Genomic DNA, 21,062 nt, shown 5'->3' on the forward strand with positions numbered 1-21,062 from the left:
TAAAGGGTAAAGTATATATATATATATATATATATATATACTAATGTTGCCCCTTATATTAGCTGCTCGAATTTTAAAACCCTAGCACAAACATCCCTTTGTTATTATAAGATTTTTGCCATGTAAATAAATTCTTTCAACTATTGCTGAGTTTCCATATTTTGTCAAATAAAATTAAATCATAACTTTTGCACACTATGTCATTATTGCAATGACACGGGGTAATATTAAATGTAAAAAACATGGAAACTCAAAAAAAAATTTATTTGCTCAAGTACAATAGAATTTATTTTAAGTAATAAATAAGCATAATAGCATTGCAACATTGCTTAATAACATTGTAATTTACATTTATTGATATTTTTCTTTAAAAAAATAACATTGTACTTTATAAAACACAGTAATTTTTCAAATATTTTATGCATTCTTCAAGTCAAAATATTCTTTCGGTTCTTTTTCACTTGGCTCCGGAACAAGGATTATACCTAAAATAAAAACTGATATGTTAGAGTTGGCTTTTTAATTACCTAAAAATTAAAATACCTTTTTAGCGTTTCAATTTCTAACGGTGAAACGTCAATTTGACGAGCACAATTCGTTGTGGAAAAATTCGTCTCCAGATCAATTAGTCGTAGGACAATTCGTCTCGGCGACATTTCGTTGTTTGCGCAATTCGTCGTGAGCGCAATTCGTAGCAGGCACAACTTGTCATATTAACAATTCGTAGCGAGAAAATTTCTTGCTGTTTCGATAAAATACGAAGATAAACTCTTGCATTGTCTGCGAAATCTAACTAAATATTTATTTATTGGTCATTCAAAAATTACGAACGCTTCTCAGAAGGGTGGGATCAATTTACATTGATATTGGCGCAGTTGGTTTGTCGTCGGCCTTCTGAGCCCAAGTCTGCGGGTTCGATCCCCGGCCCAAACACCGGATTTTCGGATGCAGAAAATCCTCAGCAGCCACGTCGTATGATTATGCTGCATGTAAAAGATCCCTGGAGTGCCTTATTGGCTCTTGGCATTTCCGACAAAATTGAATTCCTAGTGCACTTTAGCATCCAAATAGAGTCTCGGTGCTGCCATCTAGTGTGGCAGAAGCTAGACGTCCAAATTAAAATGACTAACGGTATCTCACCCATTGTGGTGGTCCTGAAAGAGTGGATACCACCTCTGAAGAACGCACCAGGTCTGCTCATCGGCAAGACAAATTGTGCAGCTCATTGGAAATAAAAAATAAAAAATTTATTTAGACTTAAGAAATTTATTAGACTTACTCTAACACAACACTAGAGCGACAAAGAGAAAATTACAGTCTTGTCGCACGTCTAGTATTTAAAAAATCAAAACTTCACACATGTATAAGTATCGAATGTTCATAAATACCAGAGCCAGGTCTAGCACAGTGGGGTAATTTTGGTGTCCAATTCCCGTCTATATTGCAGCGATAAGTTTTCTTTGGAACAGCGCGTCTGTTCTCAAAATGCTCACAGGATATGTCACAAGAAGTTCCTTTATCTACAAAATGTGTGGCGCACTTCATTTTACCACCTGGTTGCAGCGTGACACCACAATCAACAAATGCTGTAAAGAAGAGATATTAGCAAAACAATAACATTAAAATGAGCTCAGTGTTTCGATGATTTAGTAATCAAAAGTTAAACAAAAAAAAAGCGATTTACAATATACAGCCGCTATATTTGGTCTGATGTTCATGTTAAATTTTCTTGCCAGTTCTTTATAACTAGTAAATGCAGCATGCATGCTATTTATGTAAGCATTCAACTTGCATAAACACATATCAGAAAACAGTGTAAGGCTGATTTTAATGTCAGCAACCAATCATCAATAACAAATCTTTATCACAAAGTCTAAAAAGGTTTATAAATGATTATCAAATGAACCATGCAAGCTTGAAACGATGTTAAATTTAACTATTCTATTTTACACGCTATGTGGTTCGCATTAAGCTTGCATGAACAACCCTGTTATCTCGAGACGGAATCTGCCTTTACAAAACAAAGCTAGAAAAACCTTATGAAATCAAGGATTATTCACCATTCGCAAATCAAGAGTAAAAAACGTTCTCAAACCAAGGAAAATTTCAACTACCCAAGTTTCATTTTATATTTTATGATCATCGCTGATTATTTGTGCAGTCTTTTATATACTTTCTTTAACACTTTAGATAAGGCTGACTTTATCATTAAGTTAACGCAAGCAAAATGTTGCATATGAGAGACAAAAATAATATTTACAGTACCTCTTAATAAAATTGAGATTCTTTTGCAAACATTTTTGTGTGTCTTTATTCGATCTTTAAGAAAACAAGCTTTGCATACTAATATTTCTACTAAGTTTACAAAAGGATTAATTAGTCAATCTTTCTGTGCCAACCAAATAAAGAGTAAAATATAACGTTCGCCGTAACGCTACATGATATCTAGGATTCTGTTATGTAATTATAAAATCGAAGAGTGAAATACAATTTTAACATTTTCATAATGAACATTTTAACATTACTAATAAAGTACAATTTTAACATTCATTTTCATGTATGAGCCTAGTCATATATCAATAAAAATAACTAATCAATCATTATAAATTTTTTACTTTAATACATCATGTTGAACAAAGAATTTCAATATAATAATGTTTTAAACTTTACTTTAATACAGTACCAGCTAAAAAATAGCTCAGAAAAAGGCTTTTTTAATGTATTTTCTTACAGTGTTGTGAGAAGCTATTTAAAATTCTAATTTAAGTACTGATTCTACGAAGTTTTTGGACTTCCTGTCATCCACATTACAAATAAACTATAGTAGGAATTAACAAAAAATTTTAAAATTTCATAATTGCTTGAGAGATTCCTTGAGATATTCATCCATTTTTCCACGTAGGCGAATTTCCTACCCCCTTCCTTATCTGTCGTACATTGAAAGCGATATTGAGTGATCGTCTTGTACTAATCCAGAATGCTCTGAGTGTGTACTAGTCCCGCAGTGGACTGATTGTTAAGACACGGTTCTCAGCAGATCATCGAAGTCAAGCATCACTGACTGCGGTCAGTGCGCGAGTGGGTGACCACTTGGATCAGTCCGCTTAGGGACCGAGATTGTGCGGCATTGGTCCTCGTTAAACCTCGTCTATCGTAAAGTGCTCGACTTCACCTGCAGGTCGTCGGGCTACCGAAACGGGGGTGCCATCCTCTCTGCAGAGGATCAAAATTTTGATGGCATGTCTTCGGATCATCCTCGGGAATGTTTCCCAGAACGTCGCCAATAGCCCATTGCGCAGCTCTAGTGTGACGTAAAAGAACTACAGCAACTGAGAGCGTACTAGGCATGATTCTTTATCACCTTCACGAGATCATCAAATAAAACCAATTGTTTTTTTAATCTTCAGTCAAAAATGGAGCAAAAGAGTTCCGATTTCTGTTTCTGTTGGATCGTAAAACTAGTTAAAGTGATTCTTTGCTTACCTGACATGGTAACTTCCATTTCCTGACATTCGTTTACCTGATATGACATTTAAAGATATTTTTATCAGCAAGTAAGACTCCTCAGTTCCACCTTACACCTAATTGCTGAAGCGTCACCCCTTCGTACGGCAAAACGAAGGGGTGTGCAACCCTGAGTTCACCAGCCCTCCTTAACTCCCCATATCATCTCACCTATCAAAGATTCAGCTTCTTAGAGGGGTGGGGTCTGAAATCCAGGTGCATCTAAATGTGGATGAATCTCCCAAGATACCAGTTTGAGAATACTGCAAGAACTGAAACTCTGCTTTAGAATATTTTGACCATCTTTTAACTTTAAGAGATGCTGACAAATTAAATATAACTTGCATGTTCAAAACTTAATTGATAATACTTGTTTGCTTCAAGGCTATTCTCCACAATCTATATCATCATATGAAATAACTTTTTATAGCGAATAGTATGCTACTTTTATAATACTTCAGAGTTAGTAACAGTTATTCATGATTATTGCGTTACATGTAGTCACTACTCTTTTTACTAATCTGAAAATGGTGCAAAATGTCAACTTAAAAAAAACTCTACTATTTTATGGAATAAAGCAATTTGTAATATAACTTATTTTGTTAATCAAAAAATTTATCCAATGCTGTTTTGTTTTGATTCATAAAATATGGAAAAAATAAGAATTAATCATTCATTTTGCTGATTTTTATTTAAATAAAATTTTTATAATGCTTTCAAGTACTTCCATGCACTGTAAAAAATTTTGGTGCATAGTTGCCACCATTTTCGGTTGGTGTATACTAGAATCATTTACAATGCGTGTAGCCACTTTTTTTTATTTTTCTCACTGTTATAGTTTTATTAATTTATTTAATCCATTTTTTTTATAACTAACAACACATATTTTCATGCACATTAGAATCAATTTAATGGCTTCATTGCAAAAATACTTCGTTTAAAAGGCAAGCACTTTTTTAGTAATATATTCGCACTAAGTTTTGCAAACAATTGTTATTTTGTCAATTATATATTACTTTTTCTTGATTTTTATGTAATTTTTTGCAATTTTTTTGATAACTGCAATTTCGAACTTAAAAATTTAATCAGTTTACTTCACCAAATATAGTGGAAACTATATACAATAAGCCTTTACCAAGTAATATATGCACGACTCTGAAAATTGCACTATACTCAACAAATTAGAATTTAATTTTTCTTAAAAAACAATAATTTTATATACAAATTTATCCTAAACACTCAATGTGAACAACTCATGACATTCTGATAGTTTTAAAAGTTGTTCACCAAATTATTAAGAAAGTAAGTCCGATGCATTCCTGGAAAATAAGAGTTACGTATAAAATATAGCTTATTGTGAATTTATAGGGATTAGCGGCATAATATTTCATGAAAGAAATGAAGTAAACAGTTATGACTGTGTAATGGAGAATCCATGTCGAAAAATAAAACATTGCTTCCTGAGTTTGAAAACAAGAATCTTCTACCAAAGTTATTAATACAATAGTTTTAACTAAGAATCTTACGTTTACAATCATCGAACATTCGGCGTGGTGTCCATTGCCCAACATCTGTAAAACATCTCATCTTATGTTGCACTCCAGTACTCAGTGTATATCCAAAGACACAGGTTTGCAAACATTCTCTATAAACATATAATATTCATTAACAAATATCTTAAAAATCCCTTACATCTATTTAAATTTTGATGTGAAATTCATCAAAAAAACTCCTTATACTTATTGAAAATTCTATAAAACTAATTAATATGAAGAATTTCCTTATATTCATTCAACCAAAGGCATGTGTATTCCTCTTTGCATTCAACACAACACATTAAACTCAACGAGAAATCGGTTAAAAATGAAAACATGTAATATTCGATAAGGGTTCGGTCAGAATTAGCAAAAATGCACGAGGAAAGAACATTATATCTTCTTTTGAACATAATATAAAAGGAATGATCACTTTCGAACATAATGTTCAGCATGATTTCGTGTTTAAATATATTTATATATATTTAACATCGATAGTTTTAAATATATTTAACATCTTGTGAAATTCGTTTGCTTTAATTAGTTAATATAATTCAAAAGTTTTTTATTGAAGCTCAAAATTATGTATTGCAATTATACTCTTAGAAGTATCCCCATTATAAGCATTGGAAAGAAAATTAAAGTTAGCTCTATAAATTACGAAATATCCTATTAAAGTCTGACGTAACTGATTGATCATCGATGGGTTCTCAGTGGACAGGTAAGGGGAATGACGTCAGCTTAGAAATCTCTATAAAACTAATACGTACTATATTTAAACCTTCCGATAATTTTTTCATTCGTATGGCATTGGTTTACCTTAAATTCTGATTTTAAAAGTCATAGTTTTTATTATCTCCAATTTATTAAAAAGCACAAAACTGAAAGGAATAAAAGGATTTTACGCCATTCTCTAAAATATCATTGCAATGCTCATAAATATCATGCTCAAAATTACCAAATTTTACCACACTTGCCAAACTTTATCACATGTTATTAAATTATAATTTCTGCATGGTTTTACCAAAATCATTACCAAAGAGATTCAGTGAAAATTACAGAGCTTTTTTGTATTCTCATAAACCCAGAAACGTGGTATATCCTGGTAATTTTTACCATTCCTTTTTTTTCTCATGGCATTTATCTAGAGAGAAATATCAGTTGCGTAAATAGGTTTAAATCAAAAAAAAAGTATTAATGCATTATATACAGCAGAAAGTGGGGGGAAGGCCTGGTGGCTAAGATTCGGAAGACTGTTGAAGGTAAACTATTTGATTTAGAAACTATCAGATTTAATCAAGACATTCATTGTTTAGTTCTATAAAATTTATCATTCCCAAAAAGTCATAGATACACTTTTTTTTAAAATGATTTTTTTACAGATAAGTCAAATCACCTAATCCTTCTCCACCAGTGCCGCGGTTAGACCAAGTGCATATGTAAACTCTGTAGGAAATTTAGAAACGCTAATATTTCAGTGAAAAAGTAGCAGATATTTTTATTTTATGTATTAATTTCGGAATATTGTGTACAAAATTCAAATGTAAATTAGCTTTCGTGGACCCAACAAAAACGCTTTCCACATTAGACCTACTTTTTTTAATTAGAAAATACCACATTACAATATAAGCAATCAACATCTTTGTGTGTCGAGGAGTTAAGCATTTTTGATAAACCTGTTCTGTTATATTGGTTTCTGTTTATACGCTTTTCTTTTTTGATCGTTTTGCTTTGAAGAATTTTTTTTTCGTCACTGCAAATTAACTTTCTCTTCATTGAAAGCACATTTATTTTATGTTCTTTCATTTTTCCTTTTCTTTCTCCTGGCGTACTAAATCAGCTTTATATGGTGAAAGCAGTACTCTCACCATATAAAGAACCTCACCACTAATTGGCCCTACTCGGTCTTACCCCGATATCAGAGGTTATCAAAACGAAATAGAACAGTGTTAATTCTGAACAGAATGCTTACGGTTTGCTATGTTGAAAATCCTTAGTAAAACCATAATAATCTATGCTAAAAATCTTTTTTTAACGTGTAATGACTAATAAATACGAAAAGTTTAAAATCAAAAAACATAATAGAGCTGCCACAATAAAACAAACTTATATGAAACTTATATAATACAGTTTGTTCAGCAGTAACACGCCAATAAGGCAATTCTTTCTTAGTACCTAATAGCAGAACAAATCTCAATATAATCGAGATATAGTGCAGCTTTCAGGAGAGCTTTTCCAGACATCCGTCTCGCGTCGTGGCGGTTACTATGGAAACGAGGAAAAGTTACTTCGAATAGAGGTGTATGGGGAATAGTTTTGTCTTAATCATGACATAGGTCGGAGTGAGTAAGACAATCGACACCTTCTTTCCTCCATTTCATCCCCATTAGAGATGTGCTCTAGCTTGTTACCATAGCAGCAGACAATCCCAGATTTTTAGTCTGGAGGAGTTCTTCTCAAAGCCACACTAAACCCGGTCTTTCTCCACTCGCCTCAACTAAATAGTATATACATACTATATATACCAAATAAAGTCTCAACAATTAGTCTTATCGACTTCTATTTTTTTATCTCATTTTATTTAGTGTAAAAGTATACATGGGAAACAACACTCTCTAGTAAGATCCACCCCCTTTTGACCACTCTTCTCAGTAAATTAAAGATGGTACCTAAAACTCACCCAGAAGGTACATTTTATAAAATTCGAGATCAAATGAGGGTAAGAAGTATTGGCACTCTGAGTGTCGGCACTTAATACCGCGAGATCAATTTTTACCTTAAACTTTTACGGAACAAAAAAAAAGCTGATATAGCGTAATTTTTACAGAAATATTTACTTTAAAATCACTGAATCATAACAAAATTTTTACAGCGGGGGTGAGGGAAATATAAAGTATTCAGAAAATTTCAAGAGATAGAATGACGTCAAATGAAAAAAATTATTTTAAGTATTTTGGGGATATTAAACTATTTGAATTTCTGAAAGCATCATAGGAAGATTAGTCAATTGATAATTAAATATCAGAAGACAGTATAGTTGGGATGCGTATCACAAATTATACAACTGAAAGGATTGGGTTGAAAATAGCATGCAATACTTAATACAACTAAATTAAATAAACATATTTTTATGTATTTAAAAAAAATGATAGGAGAATATTACATTTTCGATGGAAAACTTTTGCAGTATAGTTGAGAGTGATCGAGAGATTTCGGCAATTGGCAGGAAGATGGCGAACGAGCATCTCTGTGGTGTTCATCGATTATTTCCTCAGAAGTCAGATCTAGAATTTACGAAATAATAATAAACTAATCTTCGATAGTATAAAATCTAATTAACAAATCTACCGTTCTTTTTTCTGCTATTACTATATTTTATTTAAGATAAATCGATGTCAAAAATAAAAAAAATTCGGAAAACAGCAATTGGTCGAATTCAATGAAAGCTTATCGTTTAAACTATACCACAATATGACGAAGAGCAATCTTTAAAATTCAATTAAAATGCATTACCGTTTAAAGTAGACAACAATCTGGTAAACAGCAATCTGCCGAATTGAATAAGACAGCTGTTTTCTATTTGTAATAGACAAGAATCTGGTAAACAGAAATCTGTCGAACTCAAAGAAACAGCAGTTTCCTATTTGGAATAGGCAACAATCTGGGAGACAGAAATCTTCCAAATTCAAAGAAAGAACAGCGAAAATTTTATAATACAAAATCATGTTTCCGAACATAAAATCGATGCAAAATATGAACTAAAAAAATACTAAATTTCTATGAACTGAAAATATTATAAAAGATATATTTTTTAAAAAAAATGATAAAATAATAACACTGCTAAATCATTGACTCAATTTCTTTCATTCTCTAGCTTCTTTATTATAAACACATACTAAATCACTACTCATCACTATCAATCACATGCTCATCACTATCAACTACACATACTAAACATATATATCAGCCTACTTCGTACACATACTTAAATGTATCAACTTTCTCTAAACAACATGAGAACGCATTGAAAATTGTTAACTACAGTAAAAAATTTCAACAAAATTTTAAAATGTTTCTTAAAGATGTCTTCAATTAGTGGTGGTCTAATCCTAAAATTACCATGAAAAACATTTTAGAGCTCAATTAGCAACAAAAAAGCTTATTCATAACTTCGACTTTATTATATCTCCATTATAAGTCAAACTTCAAGGGAATCCATCATAAGTCAAACTTCAAGGGAATTAATACGTCATAAAAAAGCTGAGATTTGGCTTGTCTGGCACAATATTCAGTTTCCTACAATACTTACCGACTGAAACAGAATAAGTTCTAATCTTTGGTTTAATTTTTATATCAATTCCATCTTCCGCCAGTACTTCGTGTTCTATTATAACCATCCATATCGAAATAACTTCTGCAAGATAAAAACAATACTAATTGCATCCAAAGAGTATATGTTTATGAATATGTATAAAAAAAGTACATGCGCAAAATTTTATAAAATAAGTCAATGGAAATAATAGAATTAAACCGAACAATATACAGAATCGTTTGATGTTGACAGTCGCTAAGACGTAGTACATAAACTTCAAAATAAAAATTTTAATCAAGCTGTGCTCCCATTTTTAAAACTGATACTTTTTTTATAGTGTTACATAATTGGACACCTTCAAGTGACGTCATCATGGGTAAATCCTGGCATTCGTATATGCCACGATTTAGGAGCCAACCAGGTTCAACACACACGCGTGACGTCGCGTACAAGTATCGAATTAAATCTGATCCGAAAATTGATTCAACGTGATATGATAACAAGCCAATTGCTGTAGCGTTAACCCGCAAAACACAACCACGCGATCAGGCCCAACCATGTGATTTAAATCACATGATTAAGATTTTATCAGCAGTCAATGTTAATTTTCTAATAACCAATAGTCTCTCAAGAACTGTTCTCTTAAAGTATCATAAAGGACTCTTTTATTAAAGTTATAACCCTCTCTGTATTAATATATTTTGATAAATAAATTTAAAATTTCTAAGCGAATTTTGCACAAGTTAAAAACACTCCAGAACTCAAAAAGTGTTTTAAAATATCATTTTTTATTCAAAAACAGAAGTTTAAATTTGAAAATAAAACTGTTCCGAAAATAGGTCTATTATAAATTAGTTGAATCAAAAAAAGTATACATTCTTTTTCTCGTTGTAATTACAAATTACATTGTAGAGATACCTTGTCGGGGAATTTCTTTTATTTTGAGCATAGAGCTCAAAATGAGTGCAAAAGAAAATTAATAAATAATGAACATGGTTGAAAATGTGCGGTTAAAAAATTGAATATGTGGCAACAAACAAAAAGCAATAAGAAAAAGAAAAAAATAATTCGGAATGCACGTTTGAAGCGAAACCTAAATACAAATCAAAATGCGCTTTTTTAATATTAAACAATGACCTATTTTTAACACCTATACTCCTAAAAATATACTAAACAATTTTAATTCACTTGCTTTTATTAAAACAACAAATAAATTCATTATTCGTAATGAACTTGCTAATTTTTATAATACAGTAGTCCTAATAGTAGTACAGCGAACAAAATCAAATGCTTCATCCGTTTTCTTAAACGCGCAAGATGAGCTATTTCCACTTTTTCAAAAGGCTCATTTTCAACTGTTTCCACTTTTTCAATCACGAATTTCAAGCTAATTCCACTTTTTCAACCGTGCATGTTGATTTTTTCAAACGATGTTGAGCTATTTCTATTTTTTCAATCGTGCATGTCGAACTATTTCCACTTTTTCAAACGCGCGTGTTCATCTATTTCCATTTCAAACTATGTCCATTTTTCTTGAATGCGTAATTTAGGCTATGTACAAATAAAAATTTATACCGAAAAGTTTTTAAAATGCATAATATGTAATATTCAGAAATATAAAAGCTTATTCTAAAAATTTTTCTTTTATGAAAATGTGAGAGTTAATTCATTCATATTTTAAGATACGTAATATTTTATAATTTATTTGGCTAAAAGTTGAAATAAATCATTCTTACAAATTGAAAAATTACTTACGAATTGATAACAAGATTGAATGCTTCATAATTAAAATATAGAAAGATACACTTTTACGAGATTTTACAAACAAGAATGAAAAAGGTAGTGGAATAAAATAGTTACTTTTTGAAACTTAAAATGCTAACGATTTCAACCACATAAAAAGGATGATTGTGCAACAATATTATTAGGTTTTTACCATACCGGATCTAAATCAAATGATTAGTCTTAAAATATCCAAGTAAAACGAGCTTAAGAAAATGTTATTTTTAAAAAGAATTTCATAAGAGATAATAATGTTTTTTTTTTAAAGTTTTTATAAGTACAGAAGCAAAAAAGAATATCTTCAAAACACAGAATGCTTCAATTATTTTTTACCAAGCAGTAGATTAATTCAATGCAAAAAATCTAGTTATAAATTTGTTTAAATTAATTAAAACTGTAATTAATTTGGCACACTACTGAACTACATTTTAAGTGGGAACATTTGGTGTTGAAAATAAATATTTTCCTAAAACAGTTCTTTCTCCAGTTGCTGTTTGGTTTAGTCTTCGAACTTAGCCTATTTTTTTTTTTTTTTTTGAATTTTTAATTATAATAAAAACTAAAATTTAAACAATACAAAATTTGAGCTTAAAAAAATGTGAAACTAAACAAACTTAAGAACTTTTTTTTTAGTTCTAAATCCTTAAAACTGTACTTTATATTTTCATTTTCTGTAATTACAAAAACTTATAATTAATGATTTAAACATACAAGGAAACATTTTTAAAAAAAAGCGGGGATGAAAAGAAGATAAAAAAAATTTCTTCAAAAACCACGAAACTAGGTATTTTTTTTTTTTTTAAACTATTGCCAAAATTATTTTTAAAAATTATTGAAGCCTCTGCAATAGTTCAGTAGAATAGTGCATTAGTTAAGTTTTTTCAAATAGGACCTTATTTATAAAAAGATATATATATATATATATATAAAATAANTTTAATTTTTCGTAATTTTTTGAAAGATAATTATAACTCCTTCCATTGCCAAATCATTCCCTTTTAAAATTTTTATTTTCAATTAAAAAATTAAAATGTGTTTCAAGCTTTTAGAGACACACTGTATACAATATATGGTATTCTTTCATTAAAAGTGGTGATGGAAAATTTTTTCGCCAAATCATACACAAACATAATTATCAATCAATGATAATTGCTGCGTATTACTTTTAAAAATTTTCAATAATCTAATATTAATAATCTGATATTTTTTAGAATCTGACAAGGGATATGAGTGCCATTGCCCGGTTCACCCTATCTGGTATAAATTTGCCATGTATACCCTAGACCAGTGTTTCCCAACGTGGGGTCCACGCCCCACTGGGGGGCAATTTGATTGTTAAGGGGGGCAATTCGAAAATGGACTCGACATGAGTTTAACCCTTTTGCTCCGGGCCATTTAAATGCAATGCTAGATTTCGGTGCCAAAATTGAAAGAAAAAATCAAATTCTTAAATAATTGCAGCCAATAAATATTATAAATTCTTTTGACGAGAACAGAATATCAACTGGGTTTTTGGCGTCGTCAAGTTAACTCCCCTGCAGTAGACTTTCAAACTTTAAAGAAAAATTTTAAAAAGAGGACAACAGTAAAGTCTCTAATTACTGCTCACACTTCAACTCATAATCGTATTCTTGAGGCTAGGTATCAAATTTTTTAATTCATCGCTAAATCTGGAAAAAATCATACTACAGGAGAGAATTTTAAAAAAAACGTCAATATCAGCATCTCTTAAAACGGTTCTTGAAAAAGATGACAAAGCTGTAAAAGCTATGCCACTCAGTAACAATACTGTTAGCAGAAGAATAGATGAAATGAGTGAAGATATTGAAAAACAACATGTTGAAAAGAGGAAAACAAGAAAATTCTCAGTGTAAATGGATGAATCAACTTTGATAGACAGTGTGGCAGTATTGATGACTTACGTAAGATATATTGATAAAGGACATTTTTCTAAAGAAATGTTGTTCTGTAAAAGATTGGAAAGCACCACTACCTTCAACGATATATATAATAAGCTAAAAAAAGTACATAGATCTCAATAATATACCAATAAATACATAACATCTTGTGCTGCAGATGGTGCTCCTAAGAAAAATGGCTGCAAAAAATTGATGAAAGATGAGAATCCAGAAATGATTCTCGTGCATTGTGTTATTCATAGGGAAAACTTGGTAGCTAGAAACATCTTGCCTGTTCTAAATGAAGTACTACATTCCGTAATAAAGTGCATCAATGATATTAAAGCTAATGCCAAATGTGAGCTTCTCTTCAAGCTATTTTGTGAAGAATAAAATTCAGACCATGTGAGACTTTTACTTCACACTGAAGTAAGATGGCTCTCCATAGGGAACTGCTTGAAAAGATTTGTGGAACTGTTTGACATTCTTAGTGATTTTTTAAGCGACAAACCTAAAATGAAGTATCTGTTAACAGTCGATGATATAGCATTTGTGAGTTATCTTTGAAAAACTAAATATATTAAATAAGCAACTTCAAGGAACAAATAAAACTCTTGTTGATGCAAAAGCGAAGATATTCGGTTTCATTACCCTTATTGAGTTATGTCAGATATATATTAACAACAAAAACTTTGAACAGTTTCATTGGCTCCAAAAATGTGAAGTAAATAATACCGCTTTACTTGTTATTGTCGATCATCTGAAAATTCTATCGGCTGATTTAAAAGAAAGATTCTCTGATTTAAAACAAATTGATTTTCCAATATGGATGAGGCAGCCAAAGAAGAACTCGCAGAAAAGCAAAATGATGAGTCAGTTAAAACTTTATTTAATATAAAGGTAGTGATGGCATGCCTTTGTGAGGAAACAGAAATCAAATACCCAAATTCAACCAAATGTGCAAGAAAACTATTGCTACCGTTTCCATCTTTATAATTAGCTGAATCTGGATTTAGTGCTGTAAATGATTTACTGCTAAAAAAAGAAATCGTCTGGATATAACGCAACGGGGATACTTGAGACTGAAGCTAACCAAATTGGAACCTAACATAAAATATCTGTGCAGCAAGGATCTCACTAAATTAAAATATTAAATTATTATATAGAAAAATCTTTATTAAAGCTATTTGAATTTTAGTTTTCATTATATGTTTTGAAAATTTACTTACTGTGTTTCGTTAACAATTTCCTAGTGATTTCTTCCTAAAACCTATCACTTAAGTTTCTTAAGTGAACAATTCAATTTTTCATTATTAGAAATTATGTATATGTTACATAGGGGGGGGGCATAAGAATTTTAGAATGACTTAGGTGGGGCATGGCACAAAAAAGGTTGGGAAACACTGCCGCAGACTGATGTTTTTTTAGTTAAAGTGCCACTGCCCCTAGTATTCCCTAAACTAACCGTGTAGGTGAAGAATTGCCTTTATGATCCCGAAGTAGCTCAACATGTTTTGGCGATTTTTAACAGTACCCACTATTTCTGCGAATGGAAAATCCGATCAACAGTAACCTCTCGCTATGGGCTTTTATCAAAAGACGCTTGTAACTCTTAGGTTTTACAGCAAATAAATGTCCGATATCAAATTTTATAAAAGCATACTTCGGACATTTACCAAGCCACTTTGGTATCTCTTAGGTTTTACCTGTAAAAACTAGAATTTATCAGACTTCCAACTTTTACAGTAGCATATACATAGCGGCTGACCATCAAACATTTCTTTTTAATTCAACATGTTAGGACAAATATTTTATAATTAGATAACAGAAAAGTTAAAATCCTTAAAAAGAAATTTGTTTGAAAGAATCTTTCAAAAAAAATTGTAGAGACTTTTTAAAGCACAATATTCGGAATACATTCTAAAAAGAAGCTCCATCGTTATAACAAGTTGTAACTTAATGTAATATCTGTGGTCAGACAGTATCAGTGTATAAAGGACTCTAAATAGACAAGGGGAAAACTTTTAAATGATGCAATGGATTATTCAGAACACGTTCAAAACTAGGAAACAACAAAACTCCAAAATTGACCAATGTTTTGCAAAAGTAATTTCCAAAAAAAATGAAAGAGACAGAAATGTATGGTTCGCTACGTTATGCTTAGGAAACCATAAAATTTATTCCCAGTAAATTTTGAATATAAATACAATGTTCGTCAACAAATGACGCTGTTGACTGAAAAATTATAAAATATTCCAACTGACGTCTACACAAATTTACACAGATGTCTGTTCAATTTGTCTTCAAAATAACATAGTTTCAACAAATAGTAGTTATTTTAAAAACTTAATTTTTATAGTTTTTCTTGAATAGAAGCGCCAGCTGTTAAGGAACTTTAAAACTAGATTTGAAAATTGGTGAGAATCATTTGAAACAGAATGCACCAAGATGAACGTTTCAATTTTCTTTAACTGATTTTACAAATCGTCAGTCATCTTTTGGGCACCCGGTAATTTTTTCGTGTTTAGTGACAGCATAAAGAAATAATTTAGAAATTATTCTTCGTAATGGCATTTTCAAAAAAAAGCTTATTTTAATGGTTAGTTGGGAACTTATAGCATACAAACATAAAATCCTCAAATAAAAATCATAAAAATCCTATAGTAAGTTTTTTATCTACTTATTGACATGTAAAACACAAAAAATATAAGCCACAGAAATAGTAATAACTCAAAATATTTATTTGCATATTTTTTGTACATTTAAAATACTTTGATTCAATTCAATTTTTTACAATTCTTATGAATTAAACAATAATTTTTTGAACAATTATTCAATCATACCAAAATATTTAAATATTGAATAATTTACTTATTGCACACATTTAAAAATATATAGGTCTTCTTGAAAAAGAGTGCAAAAGTCTTGATTGAATACTCAAATAGATTATTGATTTCTTAATGTAACCGTTAATTTATTTCTCAAATCATCAGTAATTTTTGGAACATTTAATAGGAGGCCTCTAAACTCACGCATTTCATAGAGATGCCCAAAAAAAACGCTATTTCACAAAATTGCAATGAAAAATTTTCAGTATTTTTTAAATATACCCTGTTTTTGGAGTGAAAATTTTAATTGCTCTTAAAATAGTGCGTTATAGTATTAAAGAGGTCATAAACGTTATTGTATAAAAAATCACTTTTCTAAAAAGTTTACTGATCGTATATAAAATTTGAAAAGGTATTTACCTTTTCCTTATTTATCAAACATTGTATTATATTTAAAGTAGTCAATAAAAGAAATTTCACACAATGAAGTATTATTAATCAAATATTGAACAATACATGATACTAACTAATCTACAACAATATCTACAAAAGAGCAGGTTTAAGAGCTTTCTTCAAAATTTCAACAGCATATTATTGGTGTAGTTTCTTTTGCATATAAACATTCTTTTAATAAACATTCTCTACAGTAAATAAAAGTTACATAAACAAAATAAATGCAGTTATGAAGCTCAGAAGTAAAATAAAAAGAGCCCAATTAAAAACAATGTCATATAAAATTAGCCCAGGCTTATTCCAAATGTATACAGGGTAAGACAAAATAAGACATTGATATATTTTATATGACTTATTTAAAATATATATATATTATTTTAAAATGCATACGTAAATGTAATAATTCATTTAAGAAATTATTTGCAGTATGAGATTGTGCAACATTGACTAGGTTCATGCCTCATTGGTTGGTTCATGCCTTTTTTATTAACATTGACTTCAACTTTTTAAGAAAAAATTCTCAAATTTCCTAATTGAAAAGTTATTCAAAGATAATATTAAAAAAAAATTTAATTTATATTGGAAATGAAAAATTTCTTGAAAATTTTTATAGTAGAAACTTTAGTCTTGTTTGCAAATTGTGCTATCTTCTTTAAAGCGAAAGCCCATACTACAAATGATTTCTTAAATAAATTATTTAATTTACAATGCATTTTAAAATAACGTATTTCAAAAAAATAATAATAAAAATACATCAATGACAAGCGTGAATAAGATCAAACACATTTAATATTTACTAGATTAAATAACACTTAATAATTAGTATAGAATTTAATAAATGAACTATAAATCTAAAACAATTAAACTATCTCAAAACATTAAAATAAAATAATATTATACTAATATAACAATTTCTTAGTTTTCACCAAACGATATTTGCAAGATGATAACTAATTTCTAAGATTTTTTTTTATTTACAAATAATTCCCCTTTAAAATTGGATAATTTGGTTAGCATTCAATTAATAATACATTATTAATTGAATAATATATTATTAATTGAATAATATATTATTAATTGAATACTATTTGTAAAACGATAACTAATTTCTAATATTTTTTTTATTTACAAACAATTCTCCTTTAAAATAGGACGATGTGGCTAGTATTCAATTAATAATAATAGAAATTGTATTACTACTTGAATACCAATAACATTTTATGGTAAACAGTCATCTTTAAATGCTAAATAACCATTTTTATACTAATTAAAAACATTTTGTAGAATCTGAAAAATTTTGGCAGAAGTTTTAAGAAAAACTTTATAAAAAAAATAGTAATGTGTAAGTTGAGCGATTTTGAATAAATATTGCACTTTTTCCACAAACATAATCAAATGTTTTTGTAATTAAAAATCATTTTAAACAAATAAGACTTTTACAATTATACATATTTAATAAAAATAAATAACATTTATTCAGATCTTTAAATAAAAACATGCTATTTCAAATATAAATTTAAATAACTCACATTTCCTGCTATAAAAATATGCTGTGCATTGAAAATAATACATTAGAGTAAAAAAACTAAAATTTAAAAAAAAGTATATTTTTCAAATATACACATTTAATTATTAATGCAAGGCCAATAAAAATGAAAGAAATATCAGAAGCCATAATGTTTAAAAAATATTTTATATAAAATATTTGTATACCCTGTGCATTCGGTAACACATAACAAGCAATATATAGATATTTTTAAGATTTAATAATAAATTTTAAAATGATTTTTAGCAATGAGAAATAAAAAAGATTTTATAAAATGAATAGCTATTTTTTAACTTTGTGTTTTGCAAAGCTAAAGAATAGCTATTCTTTATTATCTTTTATATATTATTCTATATTATCTATATTATCTTTTCTATATTATCTATATTATCTTTTCTTTATTATTCTATATTATCTTTTATGTACTAAAATAAAAGATAATATAAAATAAAGTCAAAATTAATTGGTTTAGCTTTAAAACACATATGCACTTTATATAAAATTACAAATTTATCTATTGAAAAAATAATCTGAGATAATAAAACAAATGTAGTTGAAATATTAGCCTGAAGTCATGCGTAAAAATTATAACATCATAAAATATAAGTTTATATATTTTAAATTATGTGAGCTAATATGAGCAAACAAAAAGATTGATTTTTTTTTAGAACTAATATAAAATATGCTTTTGCAAGGCACAAATTTCATAGAATAGTATAAACTGTTAAGAAATTAAAAAAGAAATTATTGGAAGATTAATTTGTATGACGATTAATTATAAAGTCACAAAGCACAGAACATAAAACAAAATTAATCCTAGATTTTTTTTTTTTTTTTTGCTGGATCAAATTAAGCAGAATTGATTGCCAAACATGAAAAGTAGTGTGCACTATGTCATAAAGTTTTTATCAATTATAACAATCTGTCTGAGCATCAATTATAACAATAGTCAGAAATAAATCTTATAGATTCTTAATATAATTTTAAAGAGTAATTTTGTCATAACAAGTTATTAAAAAGAAAATCCTACAGTGTTACTAGATGATATACATCACAAAAACAACACAAAACACATGTAAATTTGCGATATTTCAGTATTTCATTTCTGTAAAATGTCTTATAATAATATATTTATAAAAGTCTGATTATTAATAATTAATAATTGTCTGAAAATTAATAATATAATAATTTATAATATAATTAATAATATATTACAAATAACTGAAGAATATGGCTTTAATTAAATACACTTAAAGTATATATATTTTTTTTTTATTATTTATTTTTTTAAATCAATGTTGCAGAAGATATGAATTTTAACAAACATATTTGGTTAAATTTTTAAAGCGTCAAAAAACTATTGGAGGAAAAGGGCTAGATAATAGTTACCTAAACCTGCACAAGCGTAAACATAATCTAACAAAAAGGTTCTTTAGTAAATATTCAAGAAGAACTAATTTTTTATTGAATATTTAAAAAAAATTCAAATAGAATCTGAGAATTTAGTGTGAGATAATTAATAATTTCAACAATTATCATAATATTCATTTAGGTAATATTTTCAGCACATAATTGTGCATATTACCATCAGATCAGAGATTTCTACATACATAACCATCAGATCCAAGGTTTATATCTTTTTTAAACCTGAAAGATTAAACTTGAATCGAAATGGAGCATAATTTTCTGATTCAGACTCCTTCAAAACTGTCTTCGACTACACTTCACAGCATAGCTTTTTAGAGTAAACTATTATTGACTTGAATGAGTTTTTAGTAAGAGAAATCATTACAAACAGAAATAAATTTAATACTATAGTTACACATTCTTAATAAGCATTCAGTTTTATGGTTATACTATGAAAAATTGAAAGTTAAGAATTAAAACTCACTTAAATATCACTTTAATGCTTAAAGTGGCAATATCAAATGAAAGTTAAAGATTTTTAAAAAATAACAATAATAAACTTTAACTAGCATAAATCGTACCATATCTTTACATATTAATTATTAAACTTAATACTAAGTATAAATGCGACTAATTTAAATCACATAACAGTAATAAAAGTTTTCAGAAAACCCAAAAAAATTTTCAAAAGATAAAAAAAAAAATCACAATAACAAAATATTTACAGCTAGAGCAAATTTAAGTGTAGAGTGGTATAAATTGCCCTATCTCATTACAATTTTATGATTAAATTTAACTCTAAGAATAGATGTTACAATTAAATACATCTAATTTAAATTACATAATAATATCAAAATTTTCACAAAATACAACATTTTTTTAGAAAGCTAAAAAAAAACTTGCAATTATATTTAAATGTAGCTTCAAAAAAATTGAATATTTGAAGCTTCAATATATAATACATAATTTTATTATTATGTATTAATTATGTATAATAATAAATATCGATCCTAATAATTTTAATACTTAATTTTATTATTACCAATAAAAAAACTTGGACAATTTTGAAATTAAATAATAATTATTAAATTGTAAACTAAATATATATAATATTTATATTACTATGAATTTTATTATAAGAAATAATAAAATATATATTTATATAGATTTTATTATTATAAATTTGGACTTTCTGGGGTGAATCTTACGTCAGATCCCCTTTTTGTTCATAAGTCAGATCAATAGCATAAGCAACAACAACAACATAATTATACAGTTATACAAAATTACTATATGTACAAGAGAACTAAGGTGAATAAGTTATAATTTTCTTTGCATTTACAAAGCATATAACATTTATATAAGCATTAGTGCTCTAAAATAGATCATACATACTAACATCAATTAAATACAAGACATTTTTTGTTGGGAAAATAATTGAAATGATAATTCATGTAACTATTAACGAATTAAGATGCATTAATTTCCTTTATGTAGTTTTTAAAACAGTTGTATATTTCATTACCACATTTTTGATCTAATTACAATTTAAAAAAAAAAAAAAAAACATTGGCACAATGTAAATCTAACACAACAAATAACTGCATAGTTTACACAAAACCGTTAAGACAAATAGCACAGTGAAACTTATTTAGAGTATTCATAATCAAAAATTATGAAGTCTAGAATAAGATAGAGTAAGGTAATTACGAATAGAATCACAAAATTTGAAATTTCATTTATATCACATATTTATTAAAGTGAAATATTTTCACTCATATTTAGTTTGAAAATGAC

General features: G+C 28.3%; 2 protein-coding genes across 2 annotated transcripts; one reads left to right on the top strand and one right to left on the bottom strand.

The window, feature by feature from the left end:
- Positions 1 to 347: 347 nt before the first annotated feature.
- LOC107442877 (uncharacterized) lies at positions 348 to 11,256 on the bottom strand. Its single transcript, XM_016056544.2, has 6 exons — positions 11,107 to 11,256; positions 9,349 to 9,453; positions 8,203 to 8,323; positions 5,031 to 5,149; positions 1,389 to 1,586; positions 348 to 485 (listed from the first exon to the last, which is right to left on the bottom strand). The coding sequence occupies exons 1-6, from the start codon at positions 11,132 to 11,134 to the stop codon at positions 418 to 420; spliced, it is 639 nt and encodes a 212-aa protein (XP_015912030.1). The 5' UTR covers positions 11,135 to 11,256; the 3' UTR covers positions 348 to 417.
- A 1,751-nt stretch (positions 11,257 to 13,007) lies between these two features.
- Positions 13,008 to 13,424, top strand: LOC139425813 (protein FAM200A-like). The gene is made up of 2 exons (XM_071181774.1): positions 13,008 to 13,101; positions 13,210 to 13,424. Exons 1-2 carry the CDS (start codon positions 13,008 to 13,010, stop codon positions 13,422 to 13,424), a joined length of 309 nt encoding a protein of 102 aa, XP_071037875.1.
- The last annotated feature ends 7,638 nt before the right edge of the window (positions 13,425 to 21,062 follow it).

This window comes from Parasteatoda tepidariorum, chromosome 6 (assembly GCF_043381705.1).
Source record: "Parasteatoda tepidariorum isolate YZ-2023 chromosome 6, CAS_Ptep_4.0, whole genome shotgun sequence".
In the NCBI taxonomy this organism is placed as follows: Eukaryota; Metazoa; Arthropoda; class Arachnida; order Araneae; family Theridiidae; genus Parasteatoda; species Parasteatoda tepidariorum.